The sequence below is a fragment of the Solea solea genome, chromosome 11, assembly GCF_958295425.1.
Source record: "Solea solea chromosome 11, fSolSol10.1, whole genome shotgun sequence".
Taxonomy (NCBI): domain Eukaryota; kingdom Metazoa; phylum Chordata; class Actinopteri; order Pleuronectiformes; family Soleidae; genus Solea; species Solea solea.
Window position 1 is genome coordinate 23,406,981 of NC_081144.1, and position 20,113 is coordinate 23,427,093.

General features: G+C 40.7%; 1 protein-coding gene across 1 annotated transcript in view; it reads right to left on the reverse strand.

Moving 5' to 3' along the window:
• Positions 1–7,639: 7,639 nt before the first annotated feature.
• Positions 7,640–20,113, reverse strand: part of opn7b (opsin 7, group member b) — a 55,925-nt gene continuing 43,451 nt past the window's right edge. Inside the window, exons 4-6 of the mRNA XM_058644111.1 lie at positions 18,801–18,928; positions 9,646–9,980; positions 7,640–8,842 (exon numbers count right to left, since the gene is read on the reverse strand). Of these exons, the coding sequence (XP_058500094.1) occupies positions 8,357–8,842; positions 9,646–9,980; positions 18,801–18,928 (949 nt within the window). The 3' untranslated portion in view covers positions 7,640–8,356. The remainder of the gene's footprint in view (positions 8,843–9,645; positions 9,981–18,800; positions 18,929–20,113) is intronic.

Consider the following 20,113-nt stretch of genomic DNA (forward strand, 5'->3'; position numbering starts at 1 on the left):
TCATGCACAATGCTGACATTGATATCGCTTGCAGAAAGTCTTAATTAAAGCAGCTGTAATCACAACAAACACTAAAAATCCCTTTGCATTAATGGTGATTTCCAAGGTCATAGAAAAACCTCAATAACTCCGTTATGGGATTCCGAGATGGCTGCCACCATACAAACACTTTTACTACTTTTGCCGTTAATAGCACTGTTCTCATTTCTTTCACAGTAAAACAGTTGTACACTTAGAACTGTTGCATTTTTAACCATTGACATGTTGCTATCGTTGCTATCAAATGGTATTTCCAACAATGGCTAGCCTGAGATACATTTGCTATCTTTGTTTGTTACTTCTCACCTGAAACATGACGTGACGTCGCTCAAAGTTCTGACTTTTGATGTGAATGGAACGCTGCATAAATGCTGGTAACATATTATCTCCAATTCAAAGTAAACAAGAAGCGCCACAGATACATTCCATGATTAACTGAGAGGTAGAAAAGGTCACCTTCATAGAAGCTGCATGTACAATAACCTCACAACTCTTACAGCTATTAAAAGAAAATAGATCCCGACTGCTGTGAGGGAGGTCACAAACCTGGAAACAGTTTTACACTAAAACCTTTTTATGAGAAAAAAAACATGGAAACATTTTGCTATGCCACCAGTCAGAAGCCAAAATAACAAAAATAAAATCCCCATTTCAAGACACAGCTTAGGTCTTCCCCTACTCATACACAGAGGCTGATAGCCATAATCATATATGCTTTAAATTGGGCTTCTGTACACCGACACAGTATCTATTTACATGCAGAACAACATCTATGAAATCCCTGACATCTGACATAGAGTATACTGTATATGCACATGTATAAAGTCTATATATATATATATATATATACATATACAGTATATATCTTCATTTAAAGTTTGAATGAAGAGGAAAGAGTGAAAATGACCCAGGTGGGAATGGCTAGTGATACAGAATAATCACCCAGGTATTTTGAGTATTTTTTTTTTCCTTGAGTATTATAGAATAGAAAAAGACATCAGAATTGGTTGTTCACAGTTGTGTTTCCTGGTTTGTCGTCTGTCCTTGTCCAGGAATGAAGGCTTGGTTGTCCAGCACACAAGAATGCAAGTTCTCTTCAGTAAAAAAATAAAAAGGTTTTTGGCTTTGGCACTGAGAGTAAAGGTGACAGTGTCCTTTGGTTCCCGCATGATGAGAACAGAAAGAAAATCCTCTTGCATTTCACCCCTTTTCTCCTTAATCTTAGAGTAAACATGAAACCAGCATCAGACATATTATCAGTGCACATATTTTTTTTTCCAGAAACAAAAACATACAATTTATCGTATTTTCAGTATTTTAGAGAACAGGTAATGAGCTGCTACCCAGTACATCCACGTGGTTGCATATAACAGCTGTTTGTTAAATAAACAAAACCAGGATGAAGTCCTAACTGGATTTTATCCAACATTTTTACACTTTTAAAGGTACATTATTGTCATAAAATGACCATCACATGTCATCAGAGATTATAAAAATGATCACAAATTAGCATGCTTACTGTCTATGTTTCGGTGTGCACGTTGACACCTGCGTTAGAATAATTGCTCAAATACAACAGGCTAAAGCTATGGGTCAGAAATGCTAAATGTTACCGAACCTGAAATCACCTCACAATCCCTGTCAAAAATGTCTGGACCAGTTGAGAAGAGGATTTGGGGTCTGCAGTGGAGATGTGGAGGTATTTGATTGTTCATAGCCACTTTTGAGGAGTTTAGTGTTCATCCAGTCATTCCAAGAAAGAATACCACATATGCTCTTTTGCTTTGAGAGTTCTGATGGAGAAGTTGTAGAGAAGGACAGAAGGATTTGCACTGTGTCTTTTTTGGATCTGGAGAAAGCTTATGCTCGGGTGCCAAGAGAGGAACTATGGTATGGCAGAGAAGTATGTGAGGGTGGTGCAGGACATGTGAGACAGTGGTGAGTTGTGCAGTTCAACTGACGCATGGGTTCAAGGGGAAGGTGGAGTTGCATCAGGGATCCGCTCTGGGCCCCTTCGTGTTTGCAATGGTAATGGAGGTTTGTCAGATGAGGTCAGGCAGGAGCCTCCGTAGACTATGTGGTTTGCATATGATATTGTAATCTCTAGTGAGAGTAGGGAACAGGTGGAAGAGAGCCTGGAGAGGTGGAGGTCTGCACTACACGAGAAGATGAAGTTTAGTCGAAGCAAGACACAGAATACCTGTGTGCGTGGATGACAATAAGACAGGAGTAGAGTTAGAGAAAGTGGATGAGTTTAAATACCTGGAGTCAACCGTCCAAAGCAATGGAAAGTGCACAAGAGAGGCGAAGAAGTGAGTGGAGAGGGTGGAGATGAATGTCAGGAGCGATGTGTGAAAGAAAGATTGCAGCAAAAGTGAGACCTGCTGTGATGGAAGGTGGAGTGGGAGGTGGCAGAGCTGAAGATACTGAGATTTGTGTTGGGAGTGACCAAGATGGACAGGATTACAAATGAGCATGTTCGAGCGACAGCTCAGGTTGAATGGCTTTGAAATATAGTAAGAGAATCAAGGTTTAGATGGCTTGGTCACATGCAGACGAGGCATAGTGATGACATTGGACAAAAGATGTTGAAGATGAAGCTGCCAGGCAGGAGGAAAATAGGAAGACCACAGAGACGGTTCATGGATGTTGTGATAGAGCACATGAGGACAGTTCTTGAAACAGAAGAGGAAGGGATAGGGCAAGATCGAGGCAGAGGATCTGCTGTGGCGACCCCTAAAGGGAAAAGTCGGAAGATGAAGAAGAAAACTGAAGCCTCAGAAACTGACCTCAGCTTTAAACACATTAATCATCACTTATTCCGTCTCTGCTAAGTGACGGGAACACTTTTACTGACTCTGTTGGCAGAAAGTTCTGCCTTTACTTTTGTTTTACAGCAGTAAATCTTCACTTGTGTATATCTGAAAGTAACCCTGGCCAGAATGCCTGAAACTTCCTTCACCTTATCTCACAAGTTAGCCCTAGACTCAACACTTGAACCTCATATGTGTATATATGTTTGGTCAACAAATATTGCTTTTATTCAATCGTCTTATCAATGTTGGCAGGTAAACAGTGGATACAGTCTGACCCCCTTCATGTTAGGAAGGAATGTGCACTTGCACATACAGTGGGGTTACTCTCTGATAATCGCATCGCTCAAATGAACGTGAGGTGAGTGGTTTCCCTTTCATGCAGGACTAATATTGTTCTAACAACGACCAAATCCCAGACCATACATATCAGTTAGAACTAAAGTAACTTGGGGGGGGTCTCACCCCAAGGCAAGGTATTACTATAAAGGGTATTTATTAGTTCAGGTGGCAAAAGTGATTTGGCATTCATTCCTTCAAGAGCCAAGAAGAAGTGTTAATAATTATATTTCAAACATGTGTCCTGGATCATCAACTACAGAGTTTTAGCTTAGCATTTTCTTTTTAGGGCCAAGGATGATTTTAGTTTTGCTATTTCTGAAAGACTGAGGCTGTTGTACAAACAAACAGAAGATGCTGACATCAGTAAAGACATACTGACTTTACCGCTGCTTGTTTTTCATGCAGCCAGATTACATACATACACACATAAGTTGATGCACAGATGTGAGTAAACTAATCGTAAAAGTACTATTGGGTGTGCCCTGAAAACAGTGAAATGGTTGAGAAACTTTAAAGGATACTACAAGAATTAGAATTTTATATTATTGTACACACACCAATTATAGTCATAGTGAATTTGACCTCTACACCTCTCCAGTAGTGAGTGGGGGCAACGGTGGGTCTGTGGGAGAGTGAGTCGTGTTTCAACTGGAAAGGCTTCCATTTTCAGCTCCACTAGTCCATGTACCCATGTGTCCTTGGGCAAGACACTGTGACAAAACTGTAGTGTTAAGCAGCTTTGAGTGGTCAGAAAAGTGCTTTATAAATACAGACCATTTACACACAAGCTGGGCGCAGGAGCAGCACGGAGAGAAATGGGGGATTGGGTGCCTTGCACAGGGGCACCCCTATCCTTGCCTCATTCCTTTCTCTTAGCTGCCAATTGGTAACACTCATCAATTTGTGGCTGCCATCTTAACCAAGCCACTACACACATTTTAGTTATTTTTAAGTGCTATTCACTTACACATGCACACTTGTAAACACAGAGCCCTGGTCCAAAAATCTCGGAATGTTCCCTCACTGAAAAACACTGAAGGTGAGTCAAAATCTGCCTCTGAATTATTTACAATTCTGTGCTATTTATCATGGTTTACTATTGTCGATGTGCAAAGGGCTTCAAAAGCACTAATGCAGCCAGGAAACATGAGAGACGTGATACTGTTGTTTCTGACAAAGTCCTTTCACCTTATTAGAAAAAAGGAATCATGCCATGGCATGAATGTCAGGCTAGATCAGATCTGATTAATATTCTTTGTGACAGGTCTTTTTGTACTACGGGTTAATTTGATTTCCTGCGCTGCAAAGGGATAAAGTACTAAACCGCTTGTTGGAAAAATCCTGTTTTCACGTTCAAGCTCCGCTCGCTGGGCTCTTTCCTTTATTGGTATAATTTTGGCATGTGCTGGGGCAAAGCCCTGCGTCTCTCATGTTACAAATCTTATCAGTGAAAAACAGGGCAGTCAACAGTCTGTTTTCAAAGAGGCGAGAGAAGCACAGAAGTCCAGAGGGCCTTCATCCATGCATCACCATAAAGTTAATCTCCCCAACATATTTTATATTGACATAATGGCTCAAGGAACATTTCATTTGATATAATTTGGTATGCTCAGTTTGGTGATTGTGTGTGTCAAGCGTGACAGAATTTGCTAATGTGCTGTTAGTTTCTCTCTGGGAATGACGAAACCACACACACAATAAATGAACTACATGATTGCGTTCTGTCATCTTAATGTTCACATGAAAATAAGTTTCATGCAACACACTGATCTGGTCTGAGTCTTAGGTCGGATTTTCATTTGGTCCTTACAACAGAAATAAGAAATTATAAATTAATGCTGTTGTAGAGAAAAGAATGAAGATATTTCTCGAGTCAGGGGAAAATGAGGTTGGGTAGCACAGTATTTCAAAAATACTACCACTAAGCTAAATGTAAATCGGTAAAGTATTCCTTTAAGACCACCAAACCACAATTAAAATCTAAAATCTTTATCCCCTATAGGTGTTTCAGCCAATGAGCCAATGTGTGGAGTTAGCATGTTCTCCCCATGAGTGCAGACCTGTGTTCTCTCCGGGTACTCAAGTTTCATCCCACAGTCCAAAGACAGATAGTAGATTGGGGATTAGGTTAATTGACCACTCTACACCCATGGTTCTCAAGCTGTGGTACATGTACCACCAGTGGAACACAAGCTTCCTCTGGTGGTACTACAGAGAGTGTGTGATTGGAGCTCAACTTATCTCTCGCACTCTAATTTCACTATTCCAGTGTCTGAAGTGTTTGTGAGGAAGATGAGGATGATGATGAGAGAGCAAATTAACCCCCAAAGACAGTCAAACTTATTTATAAGAGGAAATAGAGGCAACATTTCTTGTGTGACCTAAACTGTCCTTTCACAGTTGAGAGACAGACCTTCTGGCAACGTCGAGAGCAGACGCTTAAGTGATCGTGTGCAGTGATCTGGTGATCGTCTGCCATGACAGAGTTTGTTGTTTGCCGTTTGCAAATTGTGCACTTTGATTTTGATCAAAACCACTGGAACCCATGACCACGATTTGTGGAAAAAAACAAACCACACAATGATGCTTGTGTTTCTGATGTTCTGCTGCATTGACCTTCGTTTCAGATAAAAGAAAGAGCTTCCTTTTGCCTTCCTGATTCCCCTCTTGAAAAAAACTACAGATGCCAATTTGTAAACACAACACTGACTCCAATTCACTTAGAGATTGTATGGTGTGTCCAAAGATCTTTCATTACATATCTTTCGCTATTTTTTGATGTACATATAGTAGATCAAGATATAGCATAGTGTATAATTTGTGGTAGCTCCCCATTTAACCTTGTTTGTGATTTTTTGTTTTATTTTAATTAAATTAAAAACCACATAATGTAATAACACCGCATTATGTGATAATGTAATACATTTTTGCTTAATGTATGGATTACATGTCATTTAGCAGACACTTTCATCCAAAGCGACTTACAATAAGTGCAAACAAGAGCTAGAAGTAATGGATCTTGTCACTGTCTTATTCAGACTAAAAATAGTACAGAAAATCTGGCTTTTTAAACTTTAATTAAGCCTAACTGTTCAAAAAAGTATCATGGTTACAAATGAAGATGTATTTTAGTTGATATTTACATAATGCACCATATTATTAGTCATTATTATTACAAATAGTATGTAATAATAAAATGCAGCACATTTTTATTACATAATGAAATGAATATGTATTACGTTATTTCATAATGCGGCATTATTGCATCACGCAGTTCTAAAAGGTATATAAGCAATTATGCTCATATTTAAAGGTACAGCAGACGGCATATGTTGTAATTATTAAACAGAAACTGTAAATGTAATTCTCTGATATGAGAGTATGACGATGCATCTATGGCAAATATTATAGGCAAAACGTCATTTGACAAAAAAAGTACAGGCAGCATTGAAAAAGAGAGCTCACTTGGTTGAGAACACCAGCGCTTTGAAGAGTTTGAAGAGTTGAGCAAGGATCTGTTCGTTTTTAATCAGCCCCGGTGGATTGGTTAGGTGTGGAAGTGAAAACCTGTCAAAAATCGACCGGTCCATTACAAAAAAAAACAACAATTCCATTGTTTACACGGACACAAAATTAAAATGATCTGATTGTGGTGTGTTCACTCTGCTTCCGTAGTAAACAAACGCTGCACGTGTCTGCTCGTCCCCTCGCTGTTCGCTCTCGGTCTCCTCTTCATGTCTGGATTCAGGTTCAAAGGATATGACTGACATTTGAAATTGTGGGTGATTTGTGGCTGGTGTGTAAAAGGCCTTTACTAAACTAAATCTGTCACATCACATGAGGCGTTGTTCAGAGAGGGAGACAGGACCGAGGGCGATCCACTACCACCAGCAGCAACAAGTGCCTATGCTGCAAAGAAACCTACAAAAAGAAAAGAGTTTATCACTATAATCCACAAGAGTGATCCGTCACATATGAAACGAGGGTGTCTGTTTGTGTTTAGGTCAGAGAGCCACGATCTTTTAGCAATCAATCTTATTTTTTTTTATGATTTTTCCAACCGGAACTTTAATTATTTTTATGATTTTTTTTGAATTGCTTTTGTTTTATGTTTGTTCTTTAAAACATGTGGTCTCCACATTCTGAAAACTGTGCGTTTATAACAAAATGCTTTCCTGAGAAAAGAGAGAAACGAGCTTACTGAGAGTTTGAGATTTTGTTACAAAAACCTCATTCTTGTTGCCCTGGACACAGCTGACGAGGCGTAATTGAAGCTGGCAGCTCCTCCCTACAGAGGAATCAATGTAACTGCCTGAGGTAAAACATGTTAACACGTGTAACAAAGGAATCACTAAGCTTTACAAATCTTTACCACAGTGTTTTGTTCTTCACCACATATAGGCTTACTTTATGAAGACGAATGTAGATTAGGGCTGCAACGACGAATCAGTTACTACTATTTTGTTTTTCTTTTTTTTTCTTTTTTCAGCCTCTTAAATGCAAATCTTTTCTGGTTTCTTTACTGCATCTAACAAAGAAATCATTATCACTGAATCATTTTGGTTTGTGGACAAAGAAACATTCTTTCAATGTTGGGGAAACACTGGACTACATTTTTCAACACTTTCTCACACAACGATTAATGGTGTAAATGATCGTTAGTTGCAGCCCTAATGTAGACGCTGACGCTTTGCAAGTAATGGAGCTTAATTTGAATCTGTTCATCACTGATCTCCAGCAACAAGAGAACATCAATTATTTTCTATTACACAACAATAGCAACCCTGTTATTCCTCAATGTGAGGCATGCATGAATAAATACTGATAACATTAAATACAGCATCTCGTAATAAATACGTACATAAAATGTGATTTAGGGAATAAAAGGTCTTGGCTCCTCGACTGTGGAGGCTCAGGCTTGTTTGATTTCTGCTGACCAGTGAAAATGATCACGTTGGTTTGACCTGATGAAACACAGATGTACACATCTGTTGTTGCATGTTGGCTGTTTTGAGGCCTGAATCAAGTTCTTTTTTACCACTTTGGCCAACTGTTTTCCCTCCAGTCAATCTTGACCTTTTTGTTTTTAATTAAATTCCCATTTCCCCCCCACCTTGTCTTTCTTTTTCAACCCTGGTTTCTGTCTGACACTGTTTGTTTCTCTAGAGGAAATCACTCTGCATCTCATTGGAGAGCTGACTGACAGCCACCTCATTGAGTATTGATCCTTTCAGTATCCTGGCAGTCTGCTGCGGGTTGGAGCCTGTGAGGTTTCCTCTGCTATCCTGGACTGTTTCCGGGCAGGTGCAGTGTTTGCAGATGCCGTGGTTCTCTGGTAGCCCATTGGACAACCTTGTAGCATTGCATTCTTCTCTGCTGTGGGACTTCTGTGGGGAGCTGTGCCGGCAAAGACATCCACAGAGCATATTCCTGCATTGGGCCACATCGCGGCACAGGAACTTGCGGAAGTTGGGCTTGAACACCAGGTAGATGATAGGGTTGTAAAGAGTAGAGGACTTGGCAAATATTGCTGCCAGAGCAAAAGCCATGGGCGGTACAGTTGCTGGGTTACCAAAACCCGCCCACATGGACACAACAGCATATGGACTCCATGCTGTTAGGAAACCGATGCACACAGCCACAGAAAGCTGGAAAAAAGAAGAAAAAATTTGATCTGTTGCATAAACACACATTTAGATAGAAATATATACATATAGACACAATTATTGAGCCACACTGTTTATCACTGAGGAAGAAAGATGGTATGGGGTTGTTTTTCTAGTGTTCCAATGAAGGGAAAAATTCAAGATTCAATTCTATGCATTCAACTTTGTGAATCCAGTTGGGTGGAAGGCCCTTTTTGTGTTCCCTTACAACTACACCCCAGTGCACATGCAAAACAAGGTCCACTAAGACATGGTTTGGTGAGTCTGGGGAAGAAGAACTTATCTGAACTGCAGAGAACCCTGACCCCAACCCCAACCTCATCAAACATGAACAACGTCCTCAGTGTCTGACCTCACAAATGCTCCTCTAGGCTTAAGGGTAACAATTCCCATAGACACTACACAAGCCTTCACAAAAGATTGGAAACTGGTATAGCTGCAGAGGGGGACTGAATCAATGTTAGATTAGATTAGATTATTTCATTCATAGGAAAAAATTTAATAATTGAACATAAAATGAATACTATTCTCTGAAGGAAGTGGAGCAGAAAGAAGAAAGAATCTAATTCATCAGTGATTTAATAACTGACACCAAAATACCAAACTTTTGATGTTTGTGATAAGGTTATTCCATACATTTTTAAAGATATCTGTTCCTTATAAATCATTATGATTTCTCTTTTTTTAAGAGAATTAATTAATTTCTGTTATTTTTCAACCTGATACTTGGCTTAGTCCAATACTTTTGAAGGGATCTTGGAAGTAATCTTGGAAGCCTACAGTACCTTAACAATAAGTCCATGTGCATTGGCGATCTTGTTCTGCGGCGACATGTGCTGCTGCACAGCCTGGCGAGAGCCCCTCACGGTCAGCAGGATGAATATGTAGGAGAGGAAGATGACGGTGCAAGGAACAATGTAGCAAAAGAAGAAGAGGCAGATGATGTAGCTCATGGCGGCAGAGTTTTGGCTCGGTGCATGCCAATCGATGCAGCATGCCGTGCCGTACGGCTCCGGGCCGTACTGCCCCCATCCTGACAGGGGGCCAACAGCAAAGACAGCAGCGTAGCACCAGACGCCTGCGACTAGGAGGCAGGCGTGGCAGTATGAAAACTTGTTACCTGAGGAAGAGTTGGAGAGACTAATTACTGACAGATACCTGATACTGGTAAAAATCAATATTTGCCTTTAGAGGTGAGCTGTGGTAAAGGTTTGGTGAAACGGGTCTGGACATTCTCTGGAGTTTGCCAAATCACAACATACATTATCCCAAGGCTCTGTTATAGACGACATCATCGAGAGCTCTCTGTTAACAGAAGAAGAAATCTCTGACAGAACCAGACTCAAAGATGGATGTGCAGCATCTGCCTCGACCGGTTGGGGTGAAAGGGAATATGGGGGACAGCTGTCTTTCCATTCAGCTGTTGCCTCCATTTCAAGCGACTTGATCCACGGAGCTCACCTCAGACAACAGACGCTAGACACCATTACTGGACAGCCATCGCTCCTACAAAACTATGTTTGTTGACATGTTCTCCGTCACTCTGCATGTGTCATCTGGATCAATGGCCTGATTGGTTGTACGTCTATCAAATTGCATACTATGTCCGTTGGTCTTGTCTCTTGAAAGTGGGAGGTGACTGCACCCTTTCCAGACCCGGCTGAATCTCAAATGAGATTAAGATGCAATCTGGTGTTAGCCAGGCTGGTCCATTATGATCCACGTGACATGAACGTCATCCACCCACAGGCCCTTGTGCACATGTTACCGGTAGGACACTATGTAGGATCAGGTACAATTGTGTTGCACACCACTCTAACAAGCAACTCTCTATAGATGCTTAAACATGGATATAAGCCATTACATACAAACTGATCTCTTTTTTGAACAGTGGGGTCGCTCATAATACCCATTTCAGGCACTTTCATATTGGTGTCTCTTGTATTGGCAGAGCTTTAATACATATTTCAGTCTGGTCTATGCTATAAAGTGAGGTTGCTATACCTTCTATCACTTATAGTCCCTCACAACTCCTTGTTTTAATAAATCTCATCATTCTACAGTTGTATTCCTTAATAAAAAATTTACAGTAGCACATATTGAGTGTGGTGTTTATGAGGTATTTCTATTCATAGTAAAATAAATATCAATCATGTGCTTGAGTGGAAGTAAGGGTCAACACAGCAACAACCACAGTCTACTGTAGTTGATTTAGACAAGAGCATCTTCAGTGTGGAGTAGGAACACAGGGAGCTTTATCTCAGGAAACACACACCAGCCTCTGGAGCTAAATGTGATCCTCTAGTGCAGTTCATGCTGAGAGTGGTAGTGGTGATAAAGCCTTGAGGAAGTCACTGAGCTGTGTGTTGTATGGGAAGGTGCAGCTATTACAGATAACAGATGTGAAGCATCCCATCACTGATTGAACTGTCCAGCAATCTGAGCGGCACATGAAGGATTCCACCCGGGCTCTTTTCCTACATGGAGAACTGCAATTTCTGGGGGGAAAAAAGCTCTCAGCAATGATTGATGATATTTTCCTCCAATGCCTGCTAAGGATACTGCAGAATCAACTGGGTCGATGCTAGTCAGGAACATCTGGTGGCTCAGGCAAAAGGAACTGAGATGTGAGCTGCAAACAGTTTTCAGATTTACTTTGAAAAAACTAAAAGTTCAATACTCCAAATTTGCTCAGCACCAAACAGAAGACATTGTTAGCAACTAATTGGTCAAAAGTAGTGGAAAATTCATCCATTAATCCAGTATTTCCCAAACTTTCTATATGGGGATCTACTTTTTAAAGATGGAAAACTGCCTTGACCCAATCACATTATAAATAGTGACGAGATATAGCAACTCAATTTTTTTTTTAAATATATACACAAATTTATTTGCTGACCCCCAAAAAATCTCCTGCGACCACTATGTGGGTCCTGACAGTGATTTTGGGAATCACTGGGTCAGCGTGCAGAATCAAATTAAGCTGTGGTTCAGTATCTATTAATAGTAAATGTGATGGAGCATTATCACATAATGCAGTTGTTCTACAGTATATGCTAATGCAAGAATTGAGAATTTTGAATTTAGAACTTTCAAAATTGCATGCATTGCAATTTACTGACTGTTGTGAAATTTCCGTTTCATAATGACTTGAAATGACTGAAATATGACTTTTAAAGGAATACTTCACCAATTTGCATTTAGCTTTGTATTACTAGAATAGGGTAGTATTTTTGAAAAATTGTGCTTCCTAACCTCAGTTTCCCCTGAGTTGAGAAATATCTTCATTCTTTTTTTTTGCTACGTGTCCACCAGTGACACTTGGTCCCAGCCTTGGTCCGAGGATTGAAACTGCAAAATTCCCAGAATGTAAACAGTGTCCACCATCTTTGCTAACAGTTACGCTAACAGGACCAAGTGTCACTGGTGGGTGTGTAACAAAGAAAAGAATGAAGATATTTCTCAACTCAGGGGAAACTGAGGTTAGAAAGCACAATTTTCAAAAAATACTACCCCTGTTCTAGTAATACAAAGCTAAATGCAAATCGGTGAAGTATTCCTTTAAGTCCTAATTCACTCTCACATTCACACCCATGATCAATGTATTGATAACCAAGTTAACTCAACCAAATTCCAATTTACATGTTTTTGGTCTGAGGGAAGTGCACACAGAAGATAAAAATGCCCGGTCAAACCAGGGATGACATTTGTCTTTCTGTCCAAGGATTTGCACAAAACATAAATGCTAATACCACCAGGTTGACTGTACAATTACATCCACTGCCAAATATTATGGGAGACTCTGACTGTCAGTTGAATCTTTTTAAGCTTAGTTGCTACTGAAAGGACTCAATTTTCACAGCCAATACCACTTAACATCAGGACAGATGCCCAACATTGATCCTGAACTGCAAGTCAATCTCCTTTAACTGTGGTATTGATGTCCCGCCTTCGTCTACTTTAGTCAAGCACAGAGGAGTGGAATGAGTCCTCCACCTTCAACCAAGCACTCACAAGTTAATCAGCACTCATGGGGGGGGGGCTGTAAATCAAATGCACTAGAGCCACATGCAGTTGTTAAATCACAGAGAGCAGGGTAATTTGCTAACCAGGGTCTATTAAGAACAGCAATGTCCATGTGAGGTGGAAAGAGGATGAGGCACTCTGTTCAGTGCACATCTGTTCCTGGGCTCCTCAGCTTACAAGCAACAATCAGGAATCAGTAGATTTTAAGTTTCTGTATGCTTTTATTTAATTAGTGACAGTGAATCTGACCTTCTTGAGTCGAGTTGAAGATGTTTCACCTCAAGAGGCTTCTTCAATTCTGATAAACTGGTAGTTAAAAACCACAGGTGAACTGTCCAGGGTGTGACCCTGCCTATCGCCCAATGTCACCTGAGATTAGCACAGCACCCCTGCGACCGTCCTGTGGAGGATAAAGTGATAGAAGATGGATGGATGGATGGTGGTAAAAACCAGTTGACAAAGCACCTCACCACATCAAGCATTCCCAGGAATTTACAATCAAAGCCAATGGGGATTAAACTTGACCCACTGGAAACCATAGTGTCGTACGATACAGCATCCCTCTCCACATGCATTCCCACTACGGAAGCAGTGAAGATGACAAGGAAATGGCTCATGGAAGACACCATGGGAAGAGCTGGAAACCAGAGCTTTGGCCTTGTACACTGGTAGTGCACCTAGTCACTGGTTCGGAGTTGTTGGTGTGGTCTGTAATGTGTCGTCCACATCTGTGCTGTGCACATTGTAGAAGACAGAAACCTCAACATCGAGATATACAGAAAACCTAATACCTGCTGTTCAACTCCCTCCACCCACTGGAGCACAACCAACGTAGCGACAACAAAGTAGGTGGTTACCTGTGTGGGCCTTCATCAAATCCTCCAGAAAGAGAACTGATGGAGAAAAAATAGAGCCATAGACTGAACAACATTGTTATTCTGTATATTGCTCAAGTCTCAGAGAAACTCAGGAGGATTTTCAACAAACACTACATCTCTATGGAAAGCCATTTGAGCATTTATACGATATCCTTGATATCGAGCTCACGACTTACACTAGTAGCGTCCTGGACCATACTAGTAGCACCAAAATGCCCACAAGCAGCACTAGTGAGGCATGTTTTACCTCACTAGTACTACTAGTAACATTGAGAATGCCTACTAGTAGTACTAGTGAGAGTCAAAATGTCCACTAGTTCTACTAGTGAACATTTGGAACCTTACTAGTGCCACTAGTAGGCCAAAAACACCATACTAGTACTACTAGTAAGAGCCAGAGCAACTCCAAATGTTTACTAGTAGAACTAGTTAAATAAAATGTATACCAGAAACCTATGCAACACCTTATGACACAAACTGGTTCATCCTAAGGACAAAATCCCCAGACACAACCAGAGCAGTGCGATGTATTGAGGAGTTGTCGTGACCTCGACATTGGAGAAACCAAACAGCCTCTGCATAAACACACATCACAGCACAAAAGAGCCAGCTCATCTGGACAGGACAGAGCTGTCCACCTACATCTGAAGGAGACAAGGGACAACTCTTTTGAGGATTAGAATTTTCACATTTTGGACAACTTGGAAAACACGCCTCCTTGAGCAGTGGTTCACTCATGTCCACACAGGATGCTCAGCCCACGGTGCCTGTTTTGCTATAATCCCGTATTAAAACAAGCATGAATATTATATTAAGGCCCATTTGTTGCACATGATATAGTGAGACTGTAACATATGACAAAATTAAAATTTGGGTTGTCAGTGAGTCTGTATGTTTGTTATCATATAATATGATATATAATATATAAACTAGAAACATAAGGACAGTGTGTTTTAATGCAATATCTGTCAGAGGCATATATTTTTACAAAGCTCCTTGAAAGAAATGTTTTTTTTCCGTTTTTTTTAATAGCTTTTGTGCTCATTTGCATTTCAAACATTTATTTGTGAGGCATGAAATCTCTGCGGCTTTACACTTTGCATCACAGATTGTGTTCCTCCAGAAAATAAAAAAAAAACATAGCCTTAATTATAGTGTGCTGATAAGCAGCAATAGCTGAGCCAACAGCACACACTCCCATGGCTCTCATGTCACCACTGCCTGCAGGTATTACCTTCCAGTGTGGTTCTTTAAGTACATACATGGGCAGCTGCTGGAGCAGAAGTAAGAGGCTGCAGCTCTGACTCAGGGAAGAAGTAAAACCTATGCATTTAAAGTGGAACCACATTTATATTTTTGCAGGTCGCTGTGAAGTTGGATATAGTCTAAGTCCAAGTTGTGAGTCGTAATTTAAATGTATTATAAAGACTGCCCAGCAGATTTATACAATGTCGAGCTGTGTTTTGGCTGCCGGCAACAATGTGTCAGCATCCATGAGTCTGACCAGAAAACATAAGCAAATCTATTTTAACATAACATTTCTGTCTAGTCGGATGAGCAGCACTAAACACTTTCCAGATTTATATTTGTAAATCATTTTGCCAACCGTGTCACATGTTCCTGCCTACTTTTTCATATATTGCACTTGCAAGTGAACACAAGTTACAGTAAAGTAGTCTTTATATTTAAATCCCACATAGACCGGAAGCTCCAATTAACGCTGCGTTTGGTGTGTATCTGCGTCATTACCTCGTTTATGAAACCCTAAAGCTTCAGAACAAACAGTTCAGCCACTGCTGAGAAAATAGTGTTGTATTGTTTTCCTGGGCTCTGCGAAGCGGATCGGCACTTCCGTAGTTTGATGTCGTCATCAAAAATCCTCACCACTCCTCTCACCACCGTAGCGCCTCCTGGTGCGGGCACTAGTCCAGGCACATCCGGTTGCGTACATTCAACCGCAGAAGAAGAAGAACTACTCTCGTTGTAGCTGCTGAGATGCAGAGCATCCACCGTGCCAGAGGGGGAGCTGTGTATCTGAGAGCCGGCCTATCTATTAAGTCACTTCCAGGTACCTGCCCAATCACAGTACAGTAGGAAAGCTCTCGTTGGCTGGCCAATCACAACACAGTCCTGGTTCTGGGGGTGTGGTTTTGGTCTCTCTCAGTGAGGAGATATTTTGATCGGCTCGTTTGAAGCGACTAGGAGGTTTTTAACCATGAAAACAAGTTAATATATGTAAGTAGACCTCCATAACTAACATATATGTGTGATACAAGCATTCTATGTTGCCTTTAAAGGAGTTTGCAGAATGTGTTTCTGGGTAATTCATAACAGCAGGGAATTTATTATTTAGTGTTGAATCATTTGATTGATTTTTACCTTAAGACCTTAAAGGGACATGGGTAAAAAGTAAAACAACAGAAAACATTTAAAAGATACTTTCTCATGCCCACCATAAAGTATTGGCATGATGTCTGGGAGACCATCCACTGCATATTGGTTTGTGTTTCTGTGTGAAAATGACAGTCGAGGAGTTCGGCTACATTTTAACCTGGGACTTCATTATAAGGACAAGTCGTCACAGTCATGTTGTGTCCGAAAGACATTTTCACACAGAAACAGAAACTGAAATGCAGTGAAGGGTCTCCCAGACATCATGCCCGCATGCAATACTTTCTGTCAGATGTTCAAAATGTCTGACAGAAATTTGGAACGTGGGATTCTGCAGCGCGGCGTGTATTTTATTGGAGTGAGGGATAGTTATTGCAGAGGTCAACTGTGCATTGAATAATTACAGTTTGAACATTTGCAGATATAGAGGGTGTTTAAATGAATTATGACGCATGAGTTATCAGTGATCGGCGTGCTGAAAAACACAATGTTCTGAGAAAGTCAAGAAGATTAAAATCAAACGAGGGTTTAATGAGGAGAGCAATGACCCTCGAGAAAACTCAAAGGAACTTATCGCCTCTAAAAAAAAATGTCATTAGCAACATCTGAATGAAATCCAATTAGATTTTTTCTTATTCTGACACGTCAATATGGACCATAACTCAACAGAGACCCAGTCTTGCATATAAATCCTCAGTGGCTTAATTGGCAAAAACATTAATTATGCTCATTAGTAATTAGCTGCATGAGCAGTTTGCATTTACGACAAAGTGAAGCAAAAGAAGCAGAAAGGTGATGCCGCTGCAGTCAGCGAGTATGTTACGGTATGGTGGCAACTCACTCGAACATAAATGTCAGGCCGTGTTTTTGAAAACTGCAGTATTTCAGGGCGGACATTTTCCAGAGGTCAGTGAGGGAGTGAGATGTGTAGCACCATATATCACTAACGAGCTGACCCCATTCATCCCTTTGAACAACATCAGAATTCTTTACCGTTTGGCAGCAAATCAAGCTCACAGAAACATTTGCACAAATACTGTACACTGTGGATGTTTGTAGTCAGGACAGCATGAATTCATGTTGGTTTGTGTCAGTTTGAGGCGGCAGAAACACCACTGATAACAAACTGTTAGTATTAGACTAGAGTTTTAGAATTAAAGCTGTGTGTAACTTTTACAGTGACTTTTAAGTGTTAGAGTATGACTGGGCACAATGTGCAAAACAAGAATCAAACCAAACACTGCCCAACTGTAGATCAGTTAAAAAGACTAAATAGTCTTGAAATTAATTGAGTATCTCATCCCTACTTTTTGGTGCTATGGAAATGGCCATCCCGAGCCATGTCGGTCGGATGTTTACATGCCGTCTATTAACCAGCGACCTTAAAATCGACCTTAAAATCTACCTCAGATTTGTAAAATCAATCTTAAATATCTGAAAATTGTTGCTTTATTTGTTTGTACGGACCAATTTAAACACTAATCTTTTTCGATAACCAGTGTTAAAACATGCCAGGATGTCACAGACAAAAATGATGTTGCCCAGTTTGAATGTATTTATGCACTGAAAATAGCAAAAGAGCATAGCAATAAAGCAGTAAAAATGACAACAACCAGAGTGATCCTTGACATATTGAGTACGTATCCTTCTGTTTTCCTTCAGCTCTGATGACAGACGGGTATAGTGAACACAGCTCACCTTAAGCTCCTCTGGATTATAATGAAAACATTGCTCTTTCTCCTCGACATCACTCGATAATTAATATCCGCTCTAAAATGCTTTGGGGAACAAAAAAAGACTCTGGCGAGTGTAATTATGATGCGAGCACCGTAAAGACTGTGCCAATACTGCAGCTGTTAGTCTTCATAGAGCGTTAACTCCCTGGTAAATTCCACAGACTTTTCATTAGCGTTAGGTTTCAAGGAAAATGCTGAGACGATGATGATGATGATGATGAGTTTTACTCCCAGAAACAGTAAAGGCCATATCATGAATTGCAACCATAATAACACAGGACATATCACACCCACTCATCCATCTCCTGAACCTGCTGAACAGACACAGAGCCTCGAGTTGCAGATGAGACCGCTCTGGAAAAAGCCTGATCCTGGCAGATATGGCCACATTAATGGGGCAACAGACCAATTAACTGGCTCAAGACTAATCTATGTTCAAATGTCTGATTTCGGTGAAATAAACAGCACAATTTTCAGTTCACAGTGTTAATAGTATGAATGTAGCCAGAAAGACTCGATGGTCTGTGAGGTTTTTAAACGAGCATATGGGGAGGGGAATAAATTACACTAGGCCTTGAAAACATCTCCTCATTTGCATTCTCTGCTCTTTAACGACGTTAAACGTAACCGTGGACGTTAGCATTATTCAGACACAGCCACTTTTACTTTGTAAAAGGCCATTTAAGTGTTGACCTTGAGGCTCTAATATATGTATCGTTTCAGATCCAAGTTTTTTAAGCTTAGAGGGCAAGAAATCTATTTTTCAACGGCGAGATGAGAAATACTGCCGGTAAAGCAGCTCCCTAGTTATTCAGCAGTATCTCATTAATGACTTTCAATACATTCTCCTCATAGTATCACTGGGCTGATGGTAGTTTCACACGCAGTACTGGATACTTCATGTCTTACCATAGTTTGGGCAGCAAACCTTGAGCCAGCAGACGCAGGAGAGCACGGTGAGGTTGGTCAGACTGCACAAGCCAAACAGGACACCACAGAAGGCGTAGAAAATACAGGCGCTTTCATTTAACAGCCACCTGAACAGAGGGAGGGAGGGAGAAGAGAGTGCATTTGTTATTGACTTGTTTTCCTAAGGGTTTACCTAAGAGTTTAACATTGGCCTCAATTTGGGGCAAGAAACTAACCATAGCCACCCCCATGGTGCCAGAACTTCCTACTTCATGGTTCTACCATACTGGATTAAGGTAATGTTTCTCCTGATCAGATTCAAACCTTCAAACCAGGCTGACACTTTCAATCGCAGTTCCAATCGCTTCAGTGGCGAGAGGCTTGTTTGGAGCGAGATATGGGTCAGTTGGTTCCTCGTCTTGAGATGAATTGTTACCAGGGTGGCGTTGAAGGTCCACAGCTTCCACTGCTGCCAGAAGCACAATCAATGGCTTCCCCTGACCTCTACTCATCACTTCTTGGAAATGTGATTCTGAGTTGTTGATAGTCAGTCTCCACCTCGTCTGGTGGGAATAACTCTGCTGGCAAAGCTGTGCTCTGATGATCAATGGTGGCCTCCTTGATAGCCCCTGTCAGGCCCGTGCTCAGTTTATATTTGCTCTTTTATTCTCCAGAATATGAATAATAGTTACCCTAAATTTCGGCCTATTGAGCGCACCTGACTACAAGCCGCACCAGCTAAATATTAAATGAAAATAAATTGTGTACATATACGTATAGGCCGCACTTGAATATAAGCGGCAGGTTTTCATGTTGTAACCAGTAGCGGCGCAAGGATTCATCTTCTATCTTCATCTTCTTCTTGTGCACTAAAGCCACTGAAGTCTTCATCTTCAGAACATAATCTTTCCCCACGTCTGTCTCACTTTTGCATTTACTGCTAGAGAGTGCCCCCCGGTGGCAGTTAGCCAGTAAAAATCTATAAATTAGCCGCACCGTTGTATAGGCCGCAGGGTTCAAAGCTTGGGAAAAAAGTAGTGGCTTATAGGCCGAAATTTACGGTATATTACGGTGTTAACTCGGTTTATGTTTATGTTCTAAACACAAAAAGTTATTTTTTGCGGCACCCTATGATGCAAAATTCTGATCATATTTCATCACTTATGGAGCCCTAAGGTGCGGCACAGGGGTGTTTGAGCTGCTTAAATCCCCCATTAAAACTCAATATCAAGTGAACAAATTGGATAAAATTGAAAAGGATGAAGTCAGATGAAATGATTGAGCACTGTTTCAAGTTGTAAAAAGATGCCTTA